This window comes from Phaenicophaeus curvirostris, chromosome 2 (assembly GCF_032191515.1).
Source record: "Phaenicophaeus curvirostris isolate KB17595 chromosome 2, BPBGC_Pcur_1.0, whole genome shotgun sequence".
Taxonomy (NCBI): Eukaryota; Metazoa; Chordata; class Aves; order Cuculiformes; family Cuculidae; genus Phaenicophaeus; species Phaenicophaeus curvirostris.
This window is the reverse complement of record NC_091393.1, coordinates 106281652-106306374: the sequence shown is the minus strand read 5'-3', so window position 1 is coordinate 106306374 and position 24723 is coordinate 106281652. Positions and strand designations below refer to the sequence as shown.

At 53.5% G+C, this 24723-nt stretch overlaps 1 protein-coding gene across 1 annotated transcript in view; it reads left to right on the top strand.

Moving 5' to 3' along the window:
* Window positions 1-24171, top strand: part of PTK7 (protein tyrosine kinase 7 (inactive)) — a 46248-nt gene extending 22077 nt beyond the window's left edge. The window contains exons 2-20 of the mRNA XM_069850334.1: window positions 9219-9512; window positions 10440-10542; window positions 10983-11173; window positions 12276-12423; window positions 13439-13569; window positions 13809-14075; window positions 14294-14427; window positions 14834-14969; window positions 15100-15219; window positions 16028-16177; window positions 16445-16595; window positions 16939-17066; window positions 17334-17537; window positions 21410-21565; window positions 21746-21978; window positions 22507-22587; window positions 22667-22818; window positions 22896-23074; window positions 23293-24171. Of these exons, the coding sequence (XP_069706435.1) occupies window positions 9219-9512; window positions 10440-10542; window positions 10983-11173; window positions 12276-12423; window positions 13439-13569; window positions 13809-14075; window positions 14294-14427; window positions 14834-14969; window positions 15100-15219; window positions 16028-16177; window positions 16445-16595; window positions 16939-17066; window positions 17334-17537; window positions 21410-21565; window positions 21746-21978; window positions 22507-22587; window positions 22667-22818; window positions 22896-23074; window positions 23293-23453 (3119 nt within the window). The 3' untranslated portion in view covers window positions 23454-24171. The remainder of the gene's footprint in view (window positions 1-9218; window positions 9513-10439; window positions 10543-10982; window positions 11174-12275; window positions 12424-13438; window positions 13570-13808; window positions 14076-14293; window positions 14428-14833; window positions 14970-15099; window positions 15220-16027; window positions 16178-16444; window positions 16596-16938; window positions 17067-17333; window positions 17538-21409; window positions 21566-21745; window positions 21979-22506; window positions 22588-22666; window positions 22819-22895; window positions 23075-23292) is intronic.
* Window positions 24172-24723: the final 552 nt, after the last annotated feature.

Here is a 24723-nt window from a genome sequence, read left to right as displayed (position 1 = left end):
GCAATTAATTCCTGGGTGGCAAAAGGCTTTTGCTGCCACCTTGCTTTGCTGAAGTTTGTTAATTAGCTACCACATTCAGAGCTGGTCGCTGGTTGAAAGTGGTGAAAGTGTCTCTTAATCCTGCATTTTCAGTCTGAGGCAGGGCTGCAGCCTGGGGATGCACTTGGGCTACTCCTGCTGCCTGCCTCAAGACAGTGGTGGGAGCTGGGGCATGTCTGGCCAGACGACCTCCTCTCTCCCAGCTGTATCTCAGGAGAGCACACTTTGTGGCTGCTGCCGGTCCCAGCGCCTTTCCCAGGTGAGCTGCTGTGCTTCGTGGCCCTTGGTTGGTGCAAAGGGCCCTGTAGGTTTGGGGAGGCAGGAAGAGCAACCTCCCTGCCTGTGCGCTGCAGTAGTGCCTTCCCAAGGAACATGACATCTTTGCTAATTATTAAAAAAGAGTAACAGGGAACAAATGTTTAATGATGCATTACCAAGTCCTCTGTCAAGTTAGTTGCTGAGGTGGTGGTGTAAATGCATCCAACTCCCACCTCAGGGCTGAGACTTGCAAGTTAGTTGTGCATCCCCAGGGACCACTGGATCTACAGTGGAGCTGGATCATCTGTGAGCTCTGGCACAGGAGAATTTGAGATCCTTTCTGGTTTGAGAGGCCAGAACAGACACTGGCCAGCTGTGTCCTGTGCCAGAACTCCCTGGAGGAGCTGGCCATGCCAGTTTTTGCAAGTAGCTCCTTCTGTTGCATCCTAGTACCTTTGTTTTATTTGTTTCCTGTAAACCAGCTGTCCCTCTCCACAGCTGGGATAGATCAAAGAATCATGGAATGGTTTGGTTTGGAAGGGACATTAAAGATCATCCAGTTCCAACCCCCCTGCCATGGGCAGGAACACCTTCCACTGCATCAGGTTGCTCAAAGCCTCATCCAGTCTGGCCTTGAACAGCTCCAGGGATGGGGCATCCATGACTTCTCTGGGCAACCTGTGCCTGTGCCTCACCACCTTCCCAGGAAAATATTTCCTCCTAAGATCTCATCTAAATCTCTCCTCTTTCAGCTCAAAACCATTCTCTCTCATCCTATCCCTGCACTCCCTGATAAAAAGCCCCTTCCCAGCTTTCCTGTAGCCCACTTACAGTACTGGAAGGCTGCTCTAAGGTCTTCCCAGAGGCTTCTCTTCTCCAGGCTGAACAAGCCCAACTCTCTCAGCCTGTCCTCACATGGGAGGTGCTCGAGCCCTCCTATCCACTGCCTCCTTCTGGCAGGGGAGAAGGAGGATAGTTCTTGGGGGAGAAAGGATCCATCTTGGGTACTCTGGGCTTTGCTGCCCTGGGCATTGCGGACGAGTTGCAGCTCCTCTAGTCTACTGTTCCAGATGCAGAGCATTAAAGGAGCTGACTTGCACATCTGGCTGAGCTGAGCCAGAGTGAACTTTGCTGAAATGTCCCTGGAAGCAAGTCTGCGGAATAAAGCTCCTGTGGCCTGGCTGGAGAGTGGGACTGGGCTACTTCTGCAGAAACCCCACAGTGATGGGCTTGCTTTCTACACCAGCAGACCTTAAACTTGCACAAAGCCCTCTCCCATATCACATTCCCATGCTTTTAATTCCTTGTTTGGTTGCAAGCAGCTTTGGGATTACTCATATCCTGGCATCAGCTGTTTTGCCTCAAGGGGTGGGTAACTTCATTTGGGTTAGGATCTTTTCCTTTTCCCTTTATGTCCTCTTTCCAGAGCTCTTTTAGCTCAGTGAGGAGTCGCCCGGGAGCTGAGCACTGGGCATGCCCGGGGGTGGGTGGCTCAGAGTTGAGGGGAGCATGGATCTCCAATGGGGCTGGGGACATGGGACATCTGAGGATGGGGATGGCTCTGCTGACAACACAGCCGTGGCGAGAGCCTGCTGAGGCTGGCCATTGCCTCCTGAGCTCTGTGCAGGCTATTTTTTTTCCTCCACAGCTGCCGTTCGGTGCAAGTGCCTCGGGCAGTCAAGGGGCTGCTGTGCTGTGGCACACGTCGCCAGCAGCCAACTTGCCTGTTGCTTCGCCAGCACGGCTGTAGGTGAGCGAGACTGCCGCAGAGACAGCAGGGATCTGGGGGCTGTGCGGCAGCTGAGGGCCTTGTGGTTGAGGCTGCATTCCCAAGCGATGTCGTTAGGCAAGGAGACAATGATTTTTGGATTGCTTCAAGATGTAGGCGACTCAGCCTGTCAGACGCGGCAGGAGATGGGCTGCATGGCCTCCCCAGCTTGCACGGTTGCTCTGAGGCACCCAGTGGGGTTGCGCTGCTGGGGTGTCTCGAGGTGAGTCTTTGTGTGGGACTGGCACTGACACATTAAGCAATGGATGGAAAACCCTGCTCGTGTTGAGGTCTTGCTTGTAACGCTGCCCCGTGCAGCTTACAAGATGAGCATGAAGGTTTGGGTGTGCTGGCATGGCAGGGACTCAACAGGCAGCGTTTGTGGTGCTCTCTGGCGTCTTGGTGTGATGCAGAAGGTGAGCTGGGTGCTTTCACTGCCAGACCTGGCCAGCCTCTCTTGGTGGCTGCAGCCCTAAATATCACCTCAGAGATGGCCGATCCCCTGGGGTGAGTCCTGCCACCCCATACATTTTCTGGCTGCATCTCCATGATTACAAAGCCCAGCGCCCCACAAGGGTCTGCAGTCCACGAAATTTGTTGCCTATTGCTTAAACAGGGATGTGGAATCCCCTAAGACTTCAGCCCCAGTATCCCAGTGCCAGCCCCCAGCTCTGCCATGACTCCCTCAGATGCTTACTTCTCTTCTGCTGCATTTTCTTACAGCTCTGGCTGATGAAAACAGCAACATCAATGTTTCGCTTTTCTAGCTCTGGAGAACAGCCCCAAACCAAAGCCATTCCCAGGCTGTGCTGCCAAATCACTGCAGCGCTCGAGGCACTTGGCTACCATGGGACTGGGTCTCCTTTACTGGAGGTGTGGGGGGCCCTTTGCTTCATGGCAGACTCATAAGATTGAAAACTCGCTCTGCAGAGCTTCAGGCAGCAGTGACTTAACTTCAAAGGGTTGCTCACAAACTCTGTCCTGGATGCGGCTTTGCTGGTTTTATTGCCCTGAAATGCTCTGCACATTCTCAGCCCAGTGTGACCTGTAGAGGAGGCTGCAATGGCCGAGTCCCAGGAATATCTTATGCCCAGAAAGTGAGTTGAAATACACATGGTAGAAATCCAGGCTGGCAGTGGAGGTGTTAGTGTGAGTGTTTTTCCTGGGAAGCTACTATTTGCTTCCTTAAATAAATTTAATTAATTTGGAGCAGAGGAATGCCTTTGCATGATGAATGCTGTGTTCCTCTGTTCAGATCTTTGCTGTTCTGTGTGCTTGCAGCCAGGATTTGATCTGAATGTACTCTTCTCTGTCCCTATGCATCCTGATGGTGCCTGTCCCTTTCCTGCAGACTATTTGCTCTGTGGTGTGTGGGAACGATACTCTGGGGACCTGTAGGTACAAATGCAACTTCCTTGCACAATTCATAGAATCGTAGAATAGTTTGGGTTGAAAAAAACCTTAAAGATCATCCAGTTCAAAGTTCCAACCCCCCTTCCATGGGCAGGGACACCTTCCACTGGATCAGCTGCTTAAAGCCTCATCCAGCCTGGCCTTGAACACCTCCAGGGACAGGGAATCCACGACTTCTCTGGGAAACCCGTGCCAGTGCCTCACTACCCTCACAGGAAAACATTTTTTCTTAAGATCTCATCTGAATCTCCCCTCTTCCAGCTTAAACCCCCCTGGTCTTATTCCTGCAGTCCCTAACAAGGAGCCCCCCCCATCTTTCCTACAGGCCACCTTTCAGTTCTGGAAGGCTACTGCAAGGTCTCCCCAGAGCCTCCTCTTCTCCAGGCTGGACAAGCCCAACTTTCTCAGCCTGTCTTCGTATGGGAGGTGCTCCAGCCCTCTGATCATCATCTTGGCCTCCTCTGGACTCACTCTAACAGACCCTTCCTCTCTTACCTCTACAGAAGAGTTTTGCGTTTCAATTAAACATCCTTTGGGTAAAACAACATTGGGTGTTTTCCAAGCATGCTGCATTTCAGATGCGTTTATCTCATTTGGCTGAAGCTTTCCTGAAAAGCCTTCTGTAGCCACAGTTGAAACGGTTTTAGGCCAGAAACATGTGTTGAGGGTTTCTTTTTCTCCCAGCCAGAGGTGGCTTGTGTCACATACACAAGCAGAGAGTGGGTGTTTGCCAGTGCACACATTTGGGATTGCTGCTTGGCACTGACTTTGCGGGACTGTGGCTGGTCCCGCTGTGTTACTATGGGAGAGCTCTACACTGATTTGGGCATTCTAAGCTGACTTCCAACAAACTCAGTGTTGCTGGGTAGTTTTTGAGGTGGCTCTTGCTAAGGGAAGAGAAAGAGTCATTTTACTGTCTTCGGCAGCTCCTAGCAATGTGGCATAGTCCAGATTAGCTCATGAAACCACAGCAGAAACTGTGCTGTTGTGAAAGTGTCCAGTCAGGCTGAGAAGAGGTCGCCTTTGCTCTCCACCAGATGCTGCAAGAGCTCTCTCATCTGCCTGTTCTGGCAGACTCTAGTGACTAAACCACAAGTGACCATGGCTGTGCCACACAGCAATGCTGGGAGGTCCTCTGGATGAGCAGAATTAGCAGAGGCATCTTGTTCTTCCTTCAGTACAGATGGTGACATCTATTGGCTTCGTACAGGTTATATCCGAATTCGGACATAATGATATCACACACGGATAGCCTTCTGCTTGGGCAGCTTTCTCGAGCATCTGTCCCAGAAGCCCAGATGAGGTGGAGGGGATGCAGGAACCCTGCTGGCTGCAGGCATCTCCTGGACCAGGGCCGTACAACTTTTATGGTCAAGTGCAGCACTTCCCATCTCCAAATGCTGGGCCCTGGTGCTCTGGAGTTAGAGTACCATGAAAAGCTGTGTCCGGCACTGGGCTTCTGATGTCTTCTACCCTAAAAAGTCCAGACCACATCTTTCATTGCAGCCTGAATCTGATACATGGCTAGGACAATGGTTTCAAGCACGTGCAGACAGTCCATCCATCGCACCTTGGATGCTGTTGTTGAAACCACAAGCGTATGGCTCTTATTGCACTTTTAACTCTTATTTATCCCAGTTTGCTTTGGCCCTTGTTCTCATGAGATGTTCATCACAGAGATCTCACTTGAGCTGAAATGGTTGTATCCATTTCCCCAGCATGGAATATAAGGACATAGATAGTATTACTGGAGAACTGATTCTTAGTGTTTCCTTACACCTTGTAAAATCCCCACTTCCTATGTGGAGCAGCTCTTGCCAAGCCTTCGTAATGTCTGTCCACAGAGACATATTCTCCTTCTTGGACATGGGGAATTCTGAGAGAGCAGGTTGGATGATGGGGCTGCTGAAGCTCTCAGCTGACCAGTGCTTAGTAAAATGCAATGGTGCTGCTGCTGTTCAGTGTTATACTGGTACTGCTCAAAATCTAATGCTAGAAGCCCACCTAATTTAAAATACAGAATAGAACCATAGAATGGTTTGGGTTGGAAAGAACCTTAAAGAAAGGGTCATTGGGCACTGGAACAGGCTGCCCAGGGAGGTGGTTGAGTCACCTTCCCTGGAGGTGTTTAAGGCACAGGTGGACGAGGTGCTGAGGGATATGGTTTAGTGTTTGGTAGGAACGGTTGGACTCGGTGATCCGGTGGGTCTCTTCCAACCTGGTTATTCTGTGATTCTGTGATCATCCAGTTCCAACATCCCTGCCAGGGGCAAGGCCACTTCCCACTCCATCAGATTGCTCAAAGCCTCGTCCAGCCTGGCCTTGAGCTCTTCCAGGGATGGGGCAGCCACAGCTTCTCTGGGCAACCTGTGCCAGTGCCTCACCACCCTCACAGCAAAGCATTTCTTCCTAAGATCTCATATAAATCAGCTTAAAACCATTTCCCCTTGTCCTATCCCTGCAGTTCCTGATAAAGGGCCCCTCCCCAATGTTATACGTCATTCATGTCCTGTACCTTCAGCGATGCCTCCTCACTAACTCCAGGACTAGCATGGCTAGTAGAACATGAACAAAGGTGCTGAGACTTCAGGAGAACTGATCCTTCTCCTTCATGAGCTTTCCTAATGCATACTTCCATCTTGCACGTGTTTTGTACCATACAGGTACAGTTTGATGGACATGTGCCTTCATGCCCTGTAACATATCTGTGAAAAAGGGCAGCCCTAGCTTCTGTAGGTTCGAACTTGAGTGGATCTGACTGCCCTGTTCCCCATTGCTCCTGTCTGTCCCAGCAGCCTGTTTTGGCATGAGCTCAGCTCCTGATAGTCTGAATCTGTTGTGCTGTTGATCGTGTAGCTGTGTTTGCGTGGGGTTGAGTGGTTGCTACCCTGCTGAGTGCTCTTGGTGAGACAGATCTGATGTGCGGGGAACTGGATATCTGTACCTATGTAAGAACGCGTTCACACACATTGAGTTGCCTTGGGGCATGTGTTCATCTTCTCATGTTCATGACACAACTGTCATAGCATGATGGATCGTTCCTATCTTGTGGGGAGGTGAGCGATCACTGAAAATGGAAACTTCAGCAGACATGCTGACCTTTGGAGCACAGCTTGCTGATGGGGTTTAGCTCAAGACCCAGGAGACAGGACTTTAAGCACTGTATGCAGCTCTGTCATCCAGGCCACAGGATTCCATCTGTGGATTCTCCTGGTGACCTTGATTGCTGCAAGTGCAGTTGACAAGTGATGTCCACTCAGGAGCTATGGGACTTACGTGGATGGGGACATTGCCTGAACACCAAAGTCAGTGACACAGTTGGGTGATGAAGGTAGAAAGCCAGGCTGCAACGAGGTCCACATCCTAAACCCTGTGGTGTGGTGTTGTGCACTGCTGTTCCTGACCTCCCAATTCCTTGCTGCCTGCGTCCTGGTGCCTTCTTTGGGGAGACTGAAAATTGGACCTGAATCCACAGTCCCATCTTGCAAAGGCTGCCAGCAGGAAAGGTCTCTGGGCTGCCATCTCCTCTGCCACAGTGTCTTTGGGAAGAAGCTTCTCTGGTTTTGGAAATGGGAGTACTGTGTTGCTCTCTCTGTTTAGACCACAAGGAAGGGTATTAGCAGACACAGGCTGAGGTGCCCCTGCTCCTAGCTTGGTACTGGGAAGCTGGAGCCTCATCGTGGGGAGCAGCAGTGCTCGATGAGTGTCTGCATCTATACCTCGCTGTTGCTGTAAGTGGGATTGCTCAGGCTGGAGATCTGTTCCTGGCGCTGGGGTGCCCATGAGCCACTGCAGGTCAGAGAGGCTTTGCTTGGTGCTCACACTGTGTGGTGGGCTTCAGAGGCTTTCCAGCATGGAAAGGGCCGTTGAGGCTTTCTGGAATGCAGTGGTGCTCGCTTCAAAACATCCCCTTCAGAACAGAATTGCTTACCCCTAGCTTTGGGTGACTGGTATGTCCTGTTAAATCTTGTCCTTTTATCAGGCGTTTATACAAACACCAGGGCGGAGGATGTGGCTGAGCCTCCAAAGAGGAGCTGCCTTTCAGCTGTTGTTCACGTACCTCATCCAAGCAACTACTTTCTGAAGCTGTTTTCCTTGCAGTGGTGGGAATGCACCGTTTTGGCCGCTTTATTGTTCGCCTTCATGAGAGATTGCTTCTAAGATGCTCAAAATCTGCCCGCCTTGGCCTCTTTCCCTGCAGAGCATGGTGCTGGAAGCAGATTCCAAAAGCAATCGGCGTGTGCTGAATTGCCCTTTGTCTGCTTTCCTTTCTGCGGCCAGCTGGTAACCGGAGCAGAGCGCCTGCATGGCTGGCTGCGGCCAGGCGGCAGCCAGATTTAGGAATATTGTCCCTCGGCAGTCACATCAGGCAATGCCTAGGGAAGTGCTGGATGCTTTGTTCTCCAGGACCCTGAGCTCATGGGTCGGGGTTAATGTATAGAGGTTGATTCTTGGGGTTTTCTGCTGCTGCAGAGAGATGCTTCCAGCCCTCCAGAGCCACCTCACGGCCACAAACAGATGCAGGGCTCAACCACTGTAATTTCGTGTTTCTACTCCTACTTGGAAGTGGGCTGAGTCCTTGGGACAAGCTTGGGGTGTCACTGCTGCATCCTCTTGTGCTGTGCTCCAGCAGCTGCTGTGTTTATTCCCATGGGCAATCCTTGTTCCAGGATGTAGAGGTGAGATGGAGACATGAGCTCAAGGAGAGAAACTTTGAGGAAAGAAATAGTCTGTGGGTGTTTCTGATCTGGGGCAATCCTGATTCCTGTCTAGAACTTAAGATGTGTCCCAAAAAATGGGGTAAGAGGAGCTCAAAGAAACAATTTAATTCTCAGGAAGCTGCTTGCTTTCCAGTGTTCTGGTGACTGACTTCTGGGCTCACACACTGCAGGACACCTCTCTGTTCAGGCTGGAAGTGTGGCACTCGGCAGTGAGTCACAGGAGTTCCCTCCTCGTGCCTCTGGCACCAATGGAGCAGAGAGCTCTCCTTGGCTTCTGGCAAGCTCAGGCAGCTCTGTCCCAGTGATTGCTGGAGAGATAACCTTCAAACAGCTGTGCTGCAATCTGAGCACGGATCTAAACTCCCCTGTGAGGTACTGCTTTGGGCAGATGTGCTTTGGGATATGATTTTGGAGTCCTCAGCATAGGAAGGACATGGATCTGTTAGAATATGTCCAGAGAAGATCCGAGTGCGGGAGCACATCCCATACGAGGACAGGCTGAGAGAGTTGGACTTGTTCAGCCTGAAGAAGAGAAGGCTCTAAGGAGGCCATAGAGCACCCATCTAGTACTTAAAGGGGACTACAGGAAAGCTGGGGAGAGACTCTTTATCAGGGAGTGCAGGGATAGGGTGAGGGGGAATGGTTTTAAGCTGGAAGACGGGAGATTTAGATGAGATCTTAGGAAGAACTGTTTTTCTGTGAGGGTGGTGAGGCACTGGCACCAGTTGCCCAGGGAAGTCATGGAAGCCTCATCCCTGGAGGCGTTCAGGGCCAGACTGGATGTGGTTTGAGCAACCTGATGCAGTGGGAGGTGTCCCTGCCCCAGCAGGGGTGTTGGAACTGGATGATCTTTAAAATCCTGTCCAATCCAAACCATCCCATGAGTTTGTTTGGTTTCTATGTTTCTCCTAACATAGCAGTTTCAGCTGTCTGGATACCCTGAAGAGCAGTATGTGCTTACCTACTCCCTTGTCCCCATACCCATGCTCTGAACATGCCCTCCCTTTTCTGTCTTGCAGCTGTGGGGGCTCGGGCAGTGATCCATTTCACCAAGGAGCCATACTCCCAGGACGCCCTGCATGGCCGCAGCGCCATCCTCCGCTGCGAGGTGGAGGAGTCCGCGGATGTGGAGTTTGAATGGCTGCAGAATGGGCTCCCTGTTCAGGACACGGAGCAGCGCTTTAAGGAAGGCAGCAACCTTCAGTTCGCTGCCGTCGATCGGCAGCGGGATGCCGGGGACTTCCAGTGTGTAGCCAGGAACTTGCTGACTGGGGAGGAGGCCCGTACAGCCAATGCGTCTTTCAATATCAAATGTGAGTGTGGGGTGAGGGCAGCTGGGGACATGGTGCTGCCCACTGCAGACAGGGAAAAGTGCTCCCTTGCAAGGGTGTGACACGGGAAACAGCTTTGCCAGGTTGCCTGTTAATGCATGAGGAGGGTGGTGGTGAGACGGGGGTTGGATGACATGAACTGTGCAAGCAGGAATCCTCTCCAGCTGCAATATCCTTCGTTCTCTATAGGCCACTTTGTAAATATGAAATGGGGATGTTGAGGGAAACCACACAGATGGTCTGAGGGCCGGAGCACCTCCCATCCAAGGACAGGCTGAGAGAGTTGGGCTTGTTCAGCCTAGAGAAGAGAGGGCTCTGGGGAGACCTTAGAGCAGCCTTCCAATACTGGAAGGGGGCTATGGGAAAGCTGGGGAGGGGCTCTTTATCAGGGCGTGCAGGAATACGACAAGGGGGAACGATTTTAAGCTGAAAGAGGGGAAAATTAGATGAGATCTTAGGAAGAAATATTTTCCTGGGAGGGTGGTAAGAGAAGTGGTGGCTGCCCCATCCATGGAGGTGTTCAAGGCCAGGTTGGCTGAGGCTTTGAGTAACCTGATGCAGTGGAAGGTGTCCCTGCCCATGGCAGGGGGGTTGGAACTGGTTGATCTTTAAGGTCCCTTTCAGCCCAAACCATTCTATGGTTCGATGATTCTATGTTACTGCGCCAAATATGTCCTGAGCACTGCAGATCCTTTTGGAGCCCCTTTTATCCTCTAGAGATTAGCTACACAGGGCAAAGTGGGCCATTTGCAGGGTAGATGTCTCTTTACTCCGTGCTGGCTTGAGGGCTTATGTGTCTCTGAGCACGCTTGTGCCCTCGCTGCCTGCTCTGGTTATTACTGAGTTGGCATCCACCTGGGCTCTGTCGATTCGGAGAGCCGACTGTGTTGATGTTTTTTGATCCCACAGGGATTGAGACAGGCAGTGTGGTGCTGAAGCAGCCGGCCAGCATAGCTGAGATCCAGCCCTCCTCCACAGTGGTGCTGCGGTGTCACATCGACGGCCACCCGCGGTAAGGGTTGCCTCCCGAGGAGCGGACCCTGCCAAGGGTCCCCCTGCACCTCCCCTCTCTCTCTGTCTCTCTCCTCTCTCCTACGAGGATTCAGTAGAGTCTAGGGAAGGCGAAAGGCAGGATTGAGCCTGTGGCTGAGCATCGGGGGAGAAGGCAAACGGCTTCCTCAGGGCCGCGTATCGAGGAGCACAGTAAGGACGGGCTGTCACAGTCCAGTCGCTGAGCTGCTTGATGTGCTGCGGTCACTCTCCGTTGCTTTCCAGTCATGTCCCGTCCACTTGGCTGCATGTCTCATGGCTTCGTGTCTGTGTCGGGGCCAGCAGCGGGGACGGAGAACCAGGGACATGGGCCATCTCTGGGCTGTCTCCTCCACACATGTGCTCTCTGGGAAGCCCCGCCGATTCCCCACACCTGGTCACCCTGTTGCCCCTGTCTTGCAGCCCCACATGGCAGTGGTTTCGGGATGGCACCCCGCTCCCCGATGGCCGCAGCACCTATTCTGTCAGCAACAAGGAGCGAACGCTGACCCTGCAGAGCGCCAGCCCTGACGACAATGGTCTCTACTACTGCTGTGCCCGCAGTGCTGTCGGCTTTGTCTGCAGCCAGAACAACTTCACCCTGAATATTATTGGTGAGTTGTGTCCCAGCTGCGCAGGGCTTGGGGGCTCAGCTGTTTCATTGCTCTGCCAACAGCCTCCCCTCTGCTGCAGGGTGGCAGCCAGGGGAATCATGGAATCATTAAAGTTGGAAAAGATCTTTAAGATAATCCAGTCCAACTGTCAGCCCAACACCACCATGCCTACTAAATGGTGTCTAAGTGTCAGTTTGGTGTGACTTTCTCTGGTCAAGCCTCTGGCCAGAGGGAGGCCTGACACATGGCTGGGTTTGAACTTACTTTGTCTGTGGGTGTTCATTTGCCATCTCTGGTACTGGAGCACCAAGGTCTTCCCTCCTTCAACAGCAGGAGGCTCCTTCCAGAAGGAGGACTCCTTCCAGTACTCAAAGGGGCTACAGGAAAGCTGTGGAGGGTTTCTTTATCGGAGAGTGCAGGGATAGGACAAGGGGGAACAATTTTAAGGTGAAAGAGTGGAGATTTAGATGAGATCTTAGGAAAAAGTTTTTCTGTGAGGGTGGTGAGGCACTGGCACAGGTTGCCCAGAGAAGTAGTGGCTGCCCCATCTGTGGAGGTGCCCAAGGCCAGGTTGGATGATGCTTTGAGCAATGTGATGGAGTGGGAAGTGTCCCTGCCCATGGCAGGGGTGTTGGAGCTGGATGATCTTTGAGGTCCCTTCCAACGCAAACCATTCGATGATTCTATGAGGGTTTGACCCTGGAGGCTGTGGGTGCTGCTGGGTTTGCTAATACCAGTGCCACCATGGTGCCATGTGGAGTGAGAAACCCTGTTGGCCTTGGAGGCAAGGTCTAGGGAGGGCAGGAGATACTGGCCTTAGAGAGTTATTTGGAATTGGACAAGGGAATTTGCAGTCTGGTGTCAGGTTTGATCTGTTTGCTAGGAGCCTAGGGTGGTCAGGGCCTTGCTTGAAGCCGAAGGGGCTTTCTTCAGCCTGCTGTCCTGCCTCTGACTGTGGAACTACAGCCTTGCTGGCATGTCTGCCTCCTTTGAGCCCGCAGGATGTGCTCAGCTCCTCTTTGAGTTTCCTCCAGAGCACTGGTGTGGGGACACCACAGGCCGCTCTGCTCTTCTCATTCTCCTGTGATCTTTGCCATTGCAGATGAGAGCTTTCCTCAGGCGGTGATAGTACCGCAGGACCTCATCGTGACCAAGAATGAAGAGGCCATGTTTGACTGCCAGTTTGCAGCCGTGCCCCCTCCTACACAGGAGTGGCTCTTTGAAGATAGCCCCGTCACCAACAGATCCAAGTAATAGGGACCCCGGTGATGTGGGCAGGGCTGGGAGGAGAAGGGAGAACCATGTTCCAGAAACAACAGAGAGAGGCCATACCTTGGCCATGCCAGAGGGCAAGCGTTCAGTATCAGACTGGACGCTGGGGTTGGATTCTTGGCTTGGCTGTCTTGGGTTTAGTAGGGCCTTGGTACTTGTGCATGGCCTTTATCTGAGTAGGACTCGGCAAGCACCTCATCCTCGAATGAGTCTATGGGGCTGTCAGTCCTCGATGCCCACAAGTAGTGATCCCCAGAGCTGGGGATGTCTCCCAGCCATAGATGTCTGTTTGTGGTGATTTTGTGGAGCTAGGGACAGCTCAAGCCCCTGACACCCACTAAGGAATTCCCAGAGTCAGTGATGTGTCCTCGTACCAGAGGCCCACAGATGGTGATCCCCAAGACTCAGGGACATCTTGCAGCCCCCGACATCTGCACCGCGATTCCTGGGCCCATGGCTGTCTTGCACCTCCAGATAGCAATGTATGGTGATCCCTAGATCTAGGATCGTTTCTGAGCCCCAGACACATACGCAGGGGGCAATCCCTAGAGCTGGGGATGTCTCTCAGCCCAGGCTACCCGTGGATGGTGAACCTGGATCCCGGGATGTCTCAGCCAGACTGGTGCAAGGCAAGTGGTGCAATCTGAGTGCCAGATGCCCAGTGGCCTGGCAGCTCCTGGGCGCCACCTTGTGCTCTTAACTCCCTTTCCCAGCTGTGCCCAGTTTCAGAGCTAGCCCAACTGAGTGGTGCATCTTTTGGTGAGAGCCAGCTCTTCTCCAGGAAAGAGATTTCTATTAGCTCATTTCCTCCATTAAACGGGTATCCCACCATCTCGTTGTTGATGTGTGCTGTTTGCCCCGCACTGGGGAGTTCTGACTCAGCACAGTCTCTCTCTTGGTTCCGTGGGCTCATGTAGGACATCACAGGGCTGTGGCTCTGGCCTGTGCCCTGCGGAGATGCCAACTGAGCCCTGCTTCTCCCCGCATGCCCAGGACCACTGTGTTCGCCAACGGCTCTCTGCTGATCACCCAGGTGAAGCCTCGCAGTACCGGTGTCTATAAGTGCGTTGGCCGTGGGCAGAGGGGAAAAGCTCTTGTGCTGAAGGCGACTCTGCAGCTGGCAGGTGAGGTCCTGGGGTGGGTAGTGAGTACCAGAGCTAGTGTCACTCTGGAGCTATGTGACAATATAGGAAATGGTCAGTATGGGGTTTATCTCTGAAATGGCTCATCCTTGCTGCCTGGATGAGGGGAGCAAACAGCCTGTGTGCTCTCTTCCTCAGCTGGTGCCACCCAGGGGGATGCTGGTGGGTTGGCTTACACGTTCCTGCCCTGTTTGAGCTCTGTTGTCTATTTCTCCTCTCAGAAATCGAAGAAATGGCACCCTTCTCCCCGAAGGTGTTGACAGCAAACCAGGGGCACCGCATAGCCTGCCCTGTCCCACAAGGCGTGCCCACACCCCAAGTCTGGTGGGAGAGGAACCAGGAACGAGTTCCCACTGCTGGCAGGGTGTACCAAGAAGGAGAGCACCTCGTTTTCACCAGTATCACCGAGGCAGATGCAGGGACCTACACGTGCCATGCTGCCAACAAGGCTGGAGAGAAGAAACAAGAGCTGAGCATCACTGTGGCTAGTAGGCAGCTTTCCAATAAGGGCTAGGAGCAGAGACGGGGGCTGGATAGGGGGTTGTTGGGGTGAGCCGGGGTAGGATGGTGCATCACCTCACTGATACAGAGAGGCACATCTCTCATGGCTGGGCTTCAGGGCCCATGGCTGGCTGCACGCTGCTGATCTGGTGCTGGCCAGATGGGTGGTGAGTGGCCCTGCATAACCCCTTGCCTCCATGCCCAGCGGTACCCAAGTGGGTAGAGATGCCCAAGGACAGCCAGCTGGAGGAGAGTAAGCCGGGATACCTGCACTGCCTCAGCAAGGCCTCCCTGAAACCCACTGTCACCTGGTACCGCAACGGCATCTCCATCTCTGAGGTGAGGCAATGGGGCAAGCCCCTGCCGCTCGTGGACACTTCTGCCAGGTACCTGCTCGGCTCCTTCCTCTGCTGCTGCTGTTTCTCCGCCTTGCTCCTAGGCCCAGCATCTCTGCCCCACCCTGCCTGGCCAAGCTCCTGGCACCATCTCCATGCTACTGGTGTATGGGTGCACAATTGGCTCTCTCTGGCCACTTGGCTGGCAGCCAGCCCTATGCTTTCGGGCCAGTGACAAGAGACATGTCCCTCAGAAAGGTGTCACTGCAGCTTGTTTCAGTTCTCTATGTGGGATGTCAGCAGGGCTGTGTCTGTCTAAGGCGTGGTGTCGGGGTGTGGAGCATTGGGAGTGCCACAAGCAAGATCTGAGCCCAGGGGTGGTGACAGACTCCTTCTTCCCATCTGGGCAGGACTCACGGTTTGAGATCTCTGAGAATGGGACGCTGCGCATCAACAATGTGGAGGTGTACGACGGGACCATGTACAAGTGTGTGAGCAGCACGCCAGCAGGCAGCATCGAGGGATACGCACGGGTGCACGTGCTAGGTATGCTGACAAGCACCCCACCTCCTCCCCTTGTGAGGAGCTCTTTTACCTGGTGGGGTGCAGGTGGGATACCACCAGCTCCTCTCCCTCCTGTGGCTGGAGGTGCTAACAGCACATCCATCTTTTGCAGAGAAGCTGAAGTTCACCCCGCCGCCCCAGCCACTGCAATGCATGGAGTTCGATAAGGAGGTTACAGTGTCCTGCTCAGCCACTGGCCGGGAAAAACCCACTATTCAGTGGACTAAAACAGGTAAGGAGGACTTGGATGTGATATGTCTTTTCCTGACCTGGGACCCCAGGAACTTTACTTTGCATTGGCTCACCTCCAGCATGGGTGAAGCAGTGGTGCTGTGGCTGCCTGAGAAGCTGCTGTGTGGCACAGTGCTTCATGCACAACTGAGCCGGCAGTGTGCGCTTGCAGCCCAGAAAGCCAACCATATCCTGGCCTGCATCAGAAGTGTGACCAGCAGGATGGGGGAGGAGATTCTTCCCCTCTACTCTGCTCTCGTGAGACCTCACCTGGAGTCCTGCGTTCAGTCCTGGAGTCCTCAGCAAAGGAAGGACATGGATCTGTTGGAATGAGTCCAGAGGAGGCCACGAAGAACATCAGAGAGCTGGAGAACCTCCCATATGAGAACAGGCTGAGAGAGTTAGCCTTGTTCAGCCTGGGAAACAGGAGGCTCCAGGGAGACCTTATAGCAGCTTTCCAGTGCTTAAAGAGGACTACAGGAAAGCCGGGGAGGGGCTCTTTATCAGGGAGTGCAGGGATGGGACAGCGGGGAATGGTTTTAAGCTGAAAGGGGGCAGATTTAGATGATGTCTTAGGAAGGTATGCTTTTCTGTGAGGGTGGTGAGGCACTGGCCCAGGTTTCCCACGGAAGTGGTGGCTGCCCCATCCCTGGAGGTATTCAGGGCCAGGCTGGCTGAGGCTTTGAGTGACGTGATGCAGTGGGAAGTGTCCCTGCCTAGGGCAGGGATTTGGAACTGGATGATCTTTAAGATCCCTTCCAACCCAAACCATTCCATGATTCTATGTTCGCTCTTCTTGCATCCTGCAGATGGGAGCAGCCTGCCATCCCACGTTAGCCACAATGCTGGCATCTTGTCCTTCCACAAGGTGAGCAGGAGTGACTCAGGGAACTACACGTGCATCGCCTCCAACAGCCCACAAGGCGAGATCCGTGCCACTGTGCAGCTTGTTGTAGCAGGTGAGGGCTCTGCAGCAGGCAGGAGGGTTCCCTACTGTGCTGGCCTTGCAGTGGGTTTGCCTGGGTAGCACCCAACTGGGTCGTTCCTGTAGAGAGAGAAATTCCTGGCCTGACCTTGAGCTCTGCCCCTGGCACTTGAGTGTAAATGCTTTTCATACAGCCCCAGAGGGCGTGTGCCACTGTGCCAGTGCTGGCCCTGCTGCCTTGTGGGAGCTCAGCACTATTCCTAGGAGCTGACAGCATTTGTGTTGTTCTCTCTGCCTTCAGTTTATGTCACCTTCAAGCTAGAGCCAGAGCCCACGACGGTGTACCAGGGGCACACAGCCATGTTCCAGTGCCAGGCAGAGGGAGATCCCGTGCCGCAAATCCAGTGGAAAGGGAAGGACAAGATTTTGGATCCTGGCAAGCTCTTGCCCAGGTACACAGCCTCCATCCCAAACTGAACCGTGACGCCGCATGGTGTTCTGCATGCCTACTGAGAGTGCGGGTGCCGATGGCGTGGTCTCGGGTTCCCAGCTTGGCGGGGCACACAGTCAGTTGTCTCCATGGGCCTGGATTCCGCTGGCTCCAGGATTACTCTTTCTGCCACAGCCTGGCCAAGCTGTGGTTGAGCTGCAGTGGTTTGTTCTTGAGCACTGAGGAGATTCAAGATGATTGCATGGGGGACATGAGGCTGAGGCATCCCGAGGAGGTGGCGCTGTGGGTGCCCCACGCCTGCCTCTGCCCTCTGCTGCTTGCAAAGGCCTCTGTGTGGTTGGCAGGATTCAGATCATGCCTAATGGCTCCCTGGTGATATACGACGTCACCACTGAGGACTCCGGAAAGTACACCTGTATTGCCGGCAACAGCTGCAACATTAAGCATCGTGAGGCCTTCCTGTATGTTGTAGGTAAGAGAGATGCCCAGCAGCGGGATGTGGCCTCCTGATATCCCTGGCAGCTCTAGGTGCCGCTTCCGCCCCCTCTGATGGGTGCTGCAAGCCAGGTCATGCCTGCTAGGGTGTCAAGGCAGGATCTCCATCAGGATGCAGCACGGTGTGCTGTGGGGGTGGGAGACAGCGGGAGGGGGGGCTTTTCACCTTCCTCCAGCACATTCCTGAGCAGGATTTGGGAAATCCCTCTACACGCTCATGTGTTCAGTGCTCTCTGCCCTACAGACAAGCCGGCAGCAGAAGAGGATGAAGGACCTGGCAGCCACACGCCGTACAAGATGATTCAGACCATTGGGCTTTCAGTGGGGGCGGCTGTTGCCTATATCATTATTGTGCTGGGGCTGATGTTCTACTGTAAGAAGAGGAGAAAGGCCAAGAGGCTGAAGAAGCACCCGGAGGGCGAGGAGCCTGAAATGGAGTGTCTGAATGGTGAGGTGGCACTCCTGCGGGTGGGGGCTTCACTGCTGGCCTCTTGGCCCTGGGCTGAAGGGACTGAAGGGCAGGGAGCCCCCAGGGAACAGGGGACTCCTCCTTACCCTTGGAGTCTCTTGTGCTTGGTTTTCACTATGGCTGGTGGCAGAGACCTGCTGCCAGGTGAGAAATAGCCAAGTTAGTGTGGAACCTGCACCCCAGCCCCGTGCCGTGGCCATCTGCTGAGTTATATATCGGTCCTGCTTTCCAGCAGCCCTATACAGCATGACGTACACCCTTTGCCAAGGGGAGGAGAGTATCCCCATTGCGATGTAATGAAAGCAGTATGTTGCCGGCCTGTTCAAATCACAGCTCAGCAACTCCAGGTGTGGGAGGGAAAACTTTTCACTGGACAGCCCTGAACTCTGCTGTGAATTCATCTTGTTACCTCTAAAACCCATGTAAGCTTTGAGCAACTACAGCTTCCTCCAGCAAGGAGTTCTGGAGCATAACAGGTAATCTAAAAACTATCACCTTGCTCTTCAAGCTTATTACCTACCAGCTCTGCACTGGAACTCACAACTCTTAGAATCATAGAATCATTAAGGTTGGAAAAGATCCCTAAAATCATCTAGTCCAACTGTCAGCCCAACACCACCGTGCCTGCTAAACCATATCCCAAAGTGCCATGTCTACACTTTTTTTGAATGCCTCCAGGGATAGAGACACCACCACTTCCCTGGGCAGCCTTTTCCAATGCTTCACCACTCTGAAATTTTTTTCTGATATCTAATCTAAACCTCCCCTCGTGCAACTTGAGGCCATCTTCTGTCTGTCCAATCATTCCTGCAAGTGCCTTTTCTGGTTGTGCTGTCGCCTTTCTGAGGTGGGGAGCCCTGGGCAGGACTTGGTGCATGCAGCTTGGCATTGTCACAGCTGTGCTGTGTTCTATTCCCAGCTGTGCCACTCGCTTCAGTTCCCTGTCCACAGATCCCACTTCAGAGAGAATGCAGGCATCCCACCACTGTGGATGGACATCAAGACTGCTTTCCTCAGGCCTCGTTTTGTAGCTCTGGCTGCTTCTCCCAGCACTCAGTGTCCCTCTGCAGCTGGCTACAGCTGGCTGTACCTTTGCTGCTAGCTAAGCTGGCAGCTTTGGCACATAGGAGTTCCCTAAACGTCCTGGCAAAGCATCATCAATGGGTTTGTCTCCTGCTTTCCTCTTGTGTTAGTGCTTTGAACAGAGCCAAACCTTCAGAAGAGAAGTCTGGCTGCAGGGAACCTCCTGGGAGCAGGAGCATCTCTGCAGGTTTTTGCTCTGCTGCTGTTACCACTGTGAGCTCTTCCTGAGGACAAGTTGCAGGTAGCTCACCTGTGCCACGAGGCTCTGGCTAGCATTCTTCCTGGGAAAGGATGTGTTTTAATCTTTTATGAGGTGGTCTCAGATTTTACTTCGGTCTATCTTTATTATATTTTTCTTCTTATGCGGCCAGAGTTTGCGTCTTCTTAGCCCCTTCATTTGGAACCAGCTTAGCTGTCAGAAAGGTATGTCCTCACTGCTACAAGCAGACCCGGCTGCCCAGACTTCTACACTCCTTTTGGTACTTCCATAACTATCTTCACAACTGGAGAAGTGGTTTGTGTTTGCTGTCAGCTCTGGTGGGGGTCATGCCCTTCGCCATGTGTTCAAAGATCTGGCTCTTTTCCTCCTTTTGATGTAGTCCCTCTCTAGCTGGCTGACTTGAAGTATCTCAGCACCCACCTGATGACAAGTACTCCCTGGCTGGCCACCAGCTGACTCTTCCAGTGTCCTTAGGATCCAGACAGATTTGACCTTCCTATGGATTTGTGGTGGATCCTTCCTTTGGATCATTACACTTCTAACAAGTCAGTCACCTTCCAAGGTCACCTCCTTGGTGTGCCACATCCTCTGTAACAAGGGTGCTGACTCTCAATGTCCCTCTGCTGCTGGTTTCTTGGGGTGAACACAGACGTAGCATTTGGGGTGATTAGGCTGCAGGGTCTGAGGTGGACGTTTGATTTCTGTGTCGGCATGTGCTGATTTCTCCAGGGCAGCACGGCTGTGTCTCTTTCTCCAGGAGATGCTGTTGCAGGGTAGCAGGCAATGCAGGCAGTTCCCCTCTGGAGTGCTGGCTACATAAATTAAATTTCCTGCTCATTTTGCAGCCCCCTTTGTTATTGACCATCTTGTCAAATCTCTGAAACTGGGGGGATGTCTGTTCTCAGACGTGTCTGGTGCTGCCCGTTGATGCTGTCTCTCAGTGGCCACTCAGTACTCACTCCGCAGCCTTCGGTATTTTCTTGGCACAGCCGCAGCAGTCATCTTCTATTATCCTCTTGGCTTCAAGCTTATGGTCTCAAGGCACTATCAGTCATGAGTGCAGACAGCACAGGGTCAAGCAATCTTGCTAATAATTAGCATAAAAGCAGGGAGAGCGTAAGGAGCATCGAGCTTTGATTTATAGGGTCAATGGCGGCTTTTTGCCCTGGTCTTCTACAAATATTATTCCAGTGTGGGAAAGAGCACAGCTGTCGGTAGCCATGGCTCTTGAGTCAACGTATCTCAATCTTCACAGCTCCAAGCCTACCTGTGACAAAGCCACCGTCCTTGTCATCATGTCCAGACCTGCTCAGGGCAGGTTGGTTCCTCTCTTGTATGCGTGCATTGTAAGAGTGCATGTACACACACTGCTTTACAATACCCCTTGATGGAAATTACAGGCAGTGGGATTCCTATTGGAGTTACACTGTGTTGGGCCAAGTCTTAATTTTGTGATTAAATCTTTCTGCATGGCCAGGTGTTTCCTTAGTGCTTGTGCCCGGACTAGCTGAAATGGAGTGTGCAGTGATGCAGGGTGATGTGCGGCACGTGAGCGAGCCAGCTTAACTCAGTGCTGTGCCCCACATTCAAACTCCTGTCTTCAGCTTGTGGAAGATACTGCTTCCTAGTGCCATGTCTGATCCAAGCAGTAAATGCATTCAAAACCAAGGTTTGCTATCTATATGGCTATCTACAGAGCCTTTCCCTTACAAGCTGCCTGTAAAATACAGGGTTTTCTAACTTTCTTAAGGCAATAATATTTTGTCCTGTTGTAGAATCATGGAATGGTTTGGGTCAAAAGGGGCCTTAAAGATCATTCAGTTCCAACCCTTCTGCTGTGGACATGGACACCTTCCACTGCATCAGGCTGCTCAAAGCCCCATCCAGCCTGGCCTCCAACACCTCCGGGGATGGGGCAGCTACTTCTTCTCTGGCCAAGATAAATTTCTAGTAGAGTTCCTGGGCAGAAAGCTTGCTGGAGCTGATTGCAAGGACAGTGCTTGCTAGCAGTGCTTTAACTCAGCCAGCAGAGGAAACTCCAGGCTGATCTGGTCTGACAGGTTAAAGATTACTAAGGACACGAGCATTTGCTGGCTTGCTGGGAAGGGAGCGGGAGCAGGGGGGCCCGGCTGCAGCAGCTGATGCCAGACTTGAGAGTCTCTTGAGCATCAAGCCTGGTTATAGTGCACAGGGTCCTGTCTGCTCCATCTCTGTCTCACACATCCCGTCTCCCGCTGTGGTTCTGCAGAGCTTTGTCAATGGTAGTTTGGATGTAGCCACTCCTTTGGAATTACTTGAGTGGCATGGGATAGAAAGGGCCAGATGGGGCTAGTTGGCTCTGGGACCAAAGCCATCGCTCAGCATCTGATTTCACAGGTGGCTGCAAGGCTGCCAGCGATGGGGCTGGGTGTGGGCCCAGAGGGAAAGACTGTGTGGAGGCCACTCTATTGCTGGGGCGCTTGGAGCTGGTTGTGGGTGTTTGGAGTGTCAGCCCCAGCAATGACATCCTCCACACAGGATGCTGAAGCCATTTGTGCTTCCCTTGCAGGTGGCGCTTTGCTGCAGAATGGGCAGATGACAGCAGAGATCCAGGAAGAAGTGGCTTTGACCAACCTGGGCAGCAGCGCTGGGGCCAGCAAGCGGCACAGTGCTGCTGACAAGATGCACTTTCCGCGTTCCAACCTGCAGACGATCACAACCCTGGGTATGCTGGGCCACCCTGGCCACGACCCCACTTCACGAAAGCTGTGGCCGAAACCCCACCATGTCCTAGCCAGAAAACTGGATGTGCTGGGGTACAGAAGGTCTTGTAGCCACTGGGCTGTCAAATACATGTGCTGTTCTTAAGTATGCTGTCTTCCTATGCGCTGCTCTACAATTCCAGGCAAGGGGGAGTTTGGTGAAGTGTTCCTGGCCAAGGCAAAGGGTGCAGAGGATGATGAGGCTGAAACGCTGGTCCTGGTGAAAAGTCTGCAGACGAAGGACGAGCAGCTGCAGCTGGACTTTCGGCGAGAGGCAGAGATGTTTGGCAAACTGAACCACTCCAACGTGGTGCGGCTGCTGGGGCTGTGCCGCGAGGCAGAGCCACACTACATGGTGCTGGAGTATGTGGACTTGGTAAGGGCTCTACATTGAGGAGGAGGAGGTGTGGACAGTGGGCACGGGGCTTGCAAGTGTAACATGGTCCAGGGCAAGCAAGATGTAGGGAGATCACACTGTGCTTAGTTCTGTTGTTGACATGTGGAAGAGTCTCAAGGGGAATGGGGGTCTCCTGCAAGACCTGGATGTGACTGTTCTCTTCCACATCCTCCTGATTTCTGGTTTATGTCCAGGACTCAGATGAGTAAGTTATGCTGTGGGACTCCATGCTTCAGAATGTTTGTGAATGCTAAAGGCTGCTGTGGTGAGCCTGGAGTTCACGGGAGAGTGGGGCATGGAAAACCTCATGGAAACATCAAGCCTTCTTGCCCTAAGCTTAGTCAGTTGAAGCCCAGAAGGGAGATAAGGGCAGGTGCCAGGAGGACAAGTGGGGACTATGGACCAGGAGGTGAAGATCCATGAGGCTCCCATGTCTGGGCACTGCAGGGCCCAGTGCTTCTGGCAGCATGGAGAGGTGCTGCCTCTGAGTTTCTGTCTGTTTCTTAGGGCGACCTGAAACAGTTCCTGAGGATCTCCAAGAGCAAAGATGAGTCTCTGAAGCCGCAGCCCCTCACTACCAAACATAAGGTGATAGTGCAGCTTTGGAAGTGCTGTGGGGCTTGGGACCCTGTGGAGGCAGCCAGTGCTGACATCTCTCTGGGGTCAGGTGTCTCTCTGCACACAGGTGGCCCTGGGCATGGAGCACCTCTCCAACAACAGGTTTGTACACCGGGACTTGGCAGCCAGGAACTGCCTGGTCAGTGCCCAGCGGCAGGTCAAGGTCTCATCCCTGAGCCTCAGCAAGGATGTGTACAACAGGTCAGCTGGGAGCCTGGCAGGGGAATGGGAGGGGATGAGATGACACCAGCCTCATTGCCCACCTCTCCCACTTGCAGCGAGTACTACCACTTCCGCCAGGCCTGGATCCCGCTGCGCTGGATGCCACCTGAAGCTGTGCTGGAGGATGAGTTCTCCACTAAGTCAGACGTGTGGTCCTTTGGGGTGCTTATGTGGGAGGTCTTCACGCATGGGGAAATGCCCTACACTCCTCTGGCAGATGATGAGGTTCTAGCAGGTATGTAGATTACCTTGTGCTGTCCCTAGCACTGTAGCCACCTTCCTTTTCCTGTGGTAGAAGGGGCAAGCTGGGCTGTGTGACGTCCCCCTTGATGTGGTGCTGGTCTGACTGAGGAGGCCATTCCAGCCCACTTGGAGAGGTGCTGCCCTCCTTGCACCTTCAGGAGAGGATCCATGCCTCTCCCCAACGGCCTTTGAACTTTGCTTTCATGCCAGGTCTGCAATCAGGAAAGACGAAGCTTCCGCACCCCGAGGGCTGCCCTTCGCGCCTCGCCAAGCTGATGCAGCGCTGCTGGGCCCCCAGCCCTAAAGACCGACCTTCCTTCAGCGAGCTCGCCACGGCCCTTGGGGACAGCCCAGCCGACAGCAAAGCCTGAGCACCCCGGCCCTTGCTGGGGACAAGCGCGGTGGGGTGGACAGGGGTCTGTAGGTGCCTGGGGGAGCCCCTGGCAGTCCTGCAGCCCCTTGCTGAGCCTGACCCCAACGTGCCAGCGGGCAGCTCAGCACCAGCAGCTGCTGGACTCAAAGCACAAGCCAGTGTACCCCAGCCCTCCCACCCCTCTCCTCCACACGTCCCAAATGACAGCCCTTGCTGCCTCTTGCTCTCTGCCTGACCAGCCCTTGGGCTGCTGGCGTGGATGAAGTGCAGCTCCCCCCAACCCGGGAAGAGCTGGGCTCCAGCACCAGGCTCTCCGTCCCCTCTCACCACGTGCATATCTGCCGGCCTGGCCCGGCCTCTCTCTCTCTCTCCGTCCGTCTGTGCTAGACATGCCTGCTTCCCCCGTGCCCCACGGGTACAGGCCGGCCAGCAGGAACACTAAGTGCCTGGCATATGAAGGAGCTCACTACCTTTCCCAACTACCCTGTGCCTTTTTTTTTTTTTTTTGTACGATGACTCTGGGCAGCGCCCCATCTCTCCCTCTTCCTCTTCCAGAGTGCTGACTCCTCCCTACCATAGTATTTCTGTTACTGGAATGCAGCCTAGAGTGGGTTAGTTTGTTTGCTTGAGCGGAGGGTACCGCAGCCAAGAAGGGTTGGGTTTTGTTGGGTTTTTATGTGCTGCTCTCAATAAAGAAGGCTCTTTTTTTGTTGTTTCTTCTGGGTATTTGTAAGACAATGCTATCAGATGGCTGTTTGACTGTCACCCTCCACATGGTTCCTGGGGAGAGTTGGGAGCAATTCCTCAGGCATCTGTTTTCTATGTTTAACCCTTTTGCCCCCTTCCCAGCTGGATCTGAGATGCTGTTCCCAGCCTGTTGTGCCATGAGGGGCAGCTCTTACTGTCTCTCGGGGCAGTCATGGGTTAGTCTCAAAGAGGAATATGGTGTCTTAAGAGACAATGTCCGGCTTACTCCCTGAAGCAAGAGCTTATGGGCCCTCGGATCAACTTTGTGGCCTCTTCTGGACTCGCTCTAACAGATCCCTATCCTTCCTGTGCTGAGGACTCCAGAACTGAATGCGGGACTCCAGGTAAGGTCTCGCAAGAGTGGAGTAGAGTGGCAGCATCCCCTCTCTCACCCTGCTGGTCACGCTGCTCTGGATGCAGCCCAGGACACGCTTGGGTTTCTGGGCTGAAATGGCACATAGCTAGCTCATGACGAGCTTCTTATCCACCAGCACCCCTAAGTCCTTCTCTTTAGGGCTGCT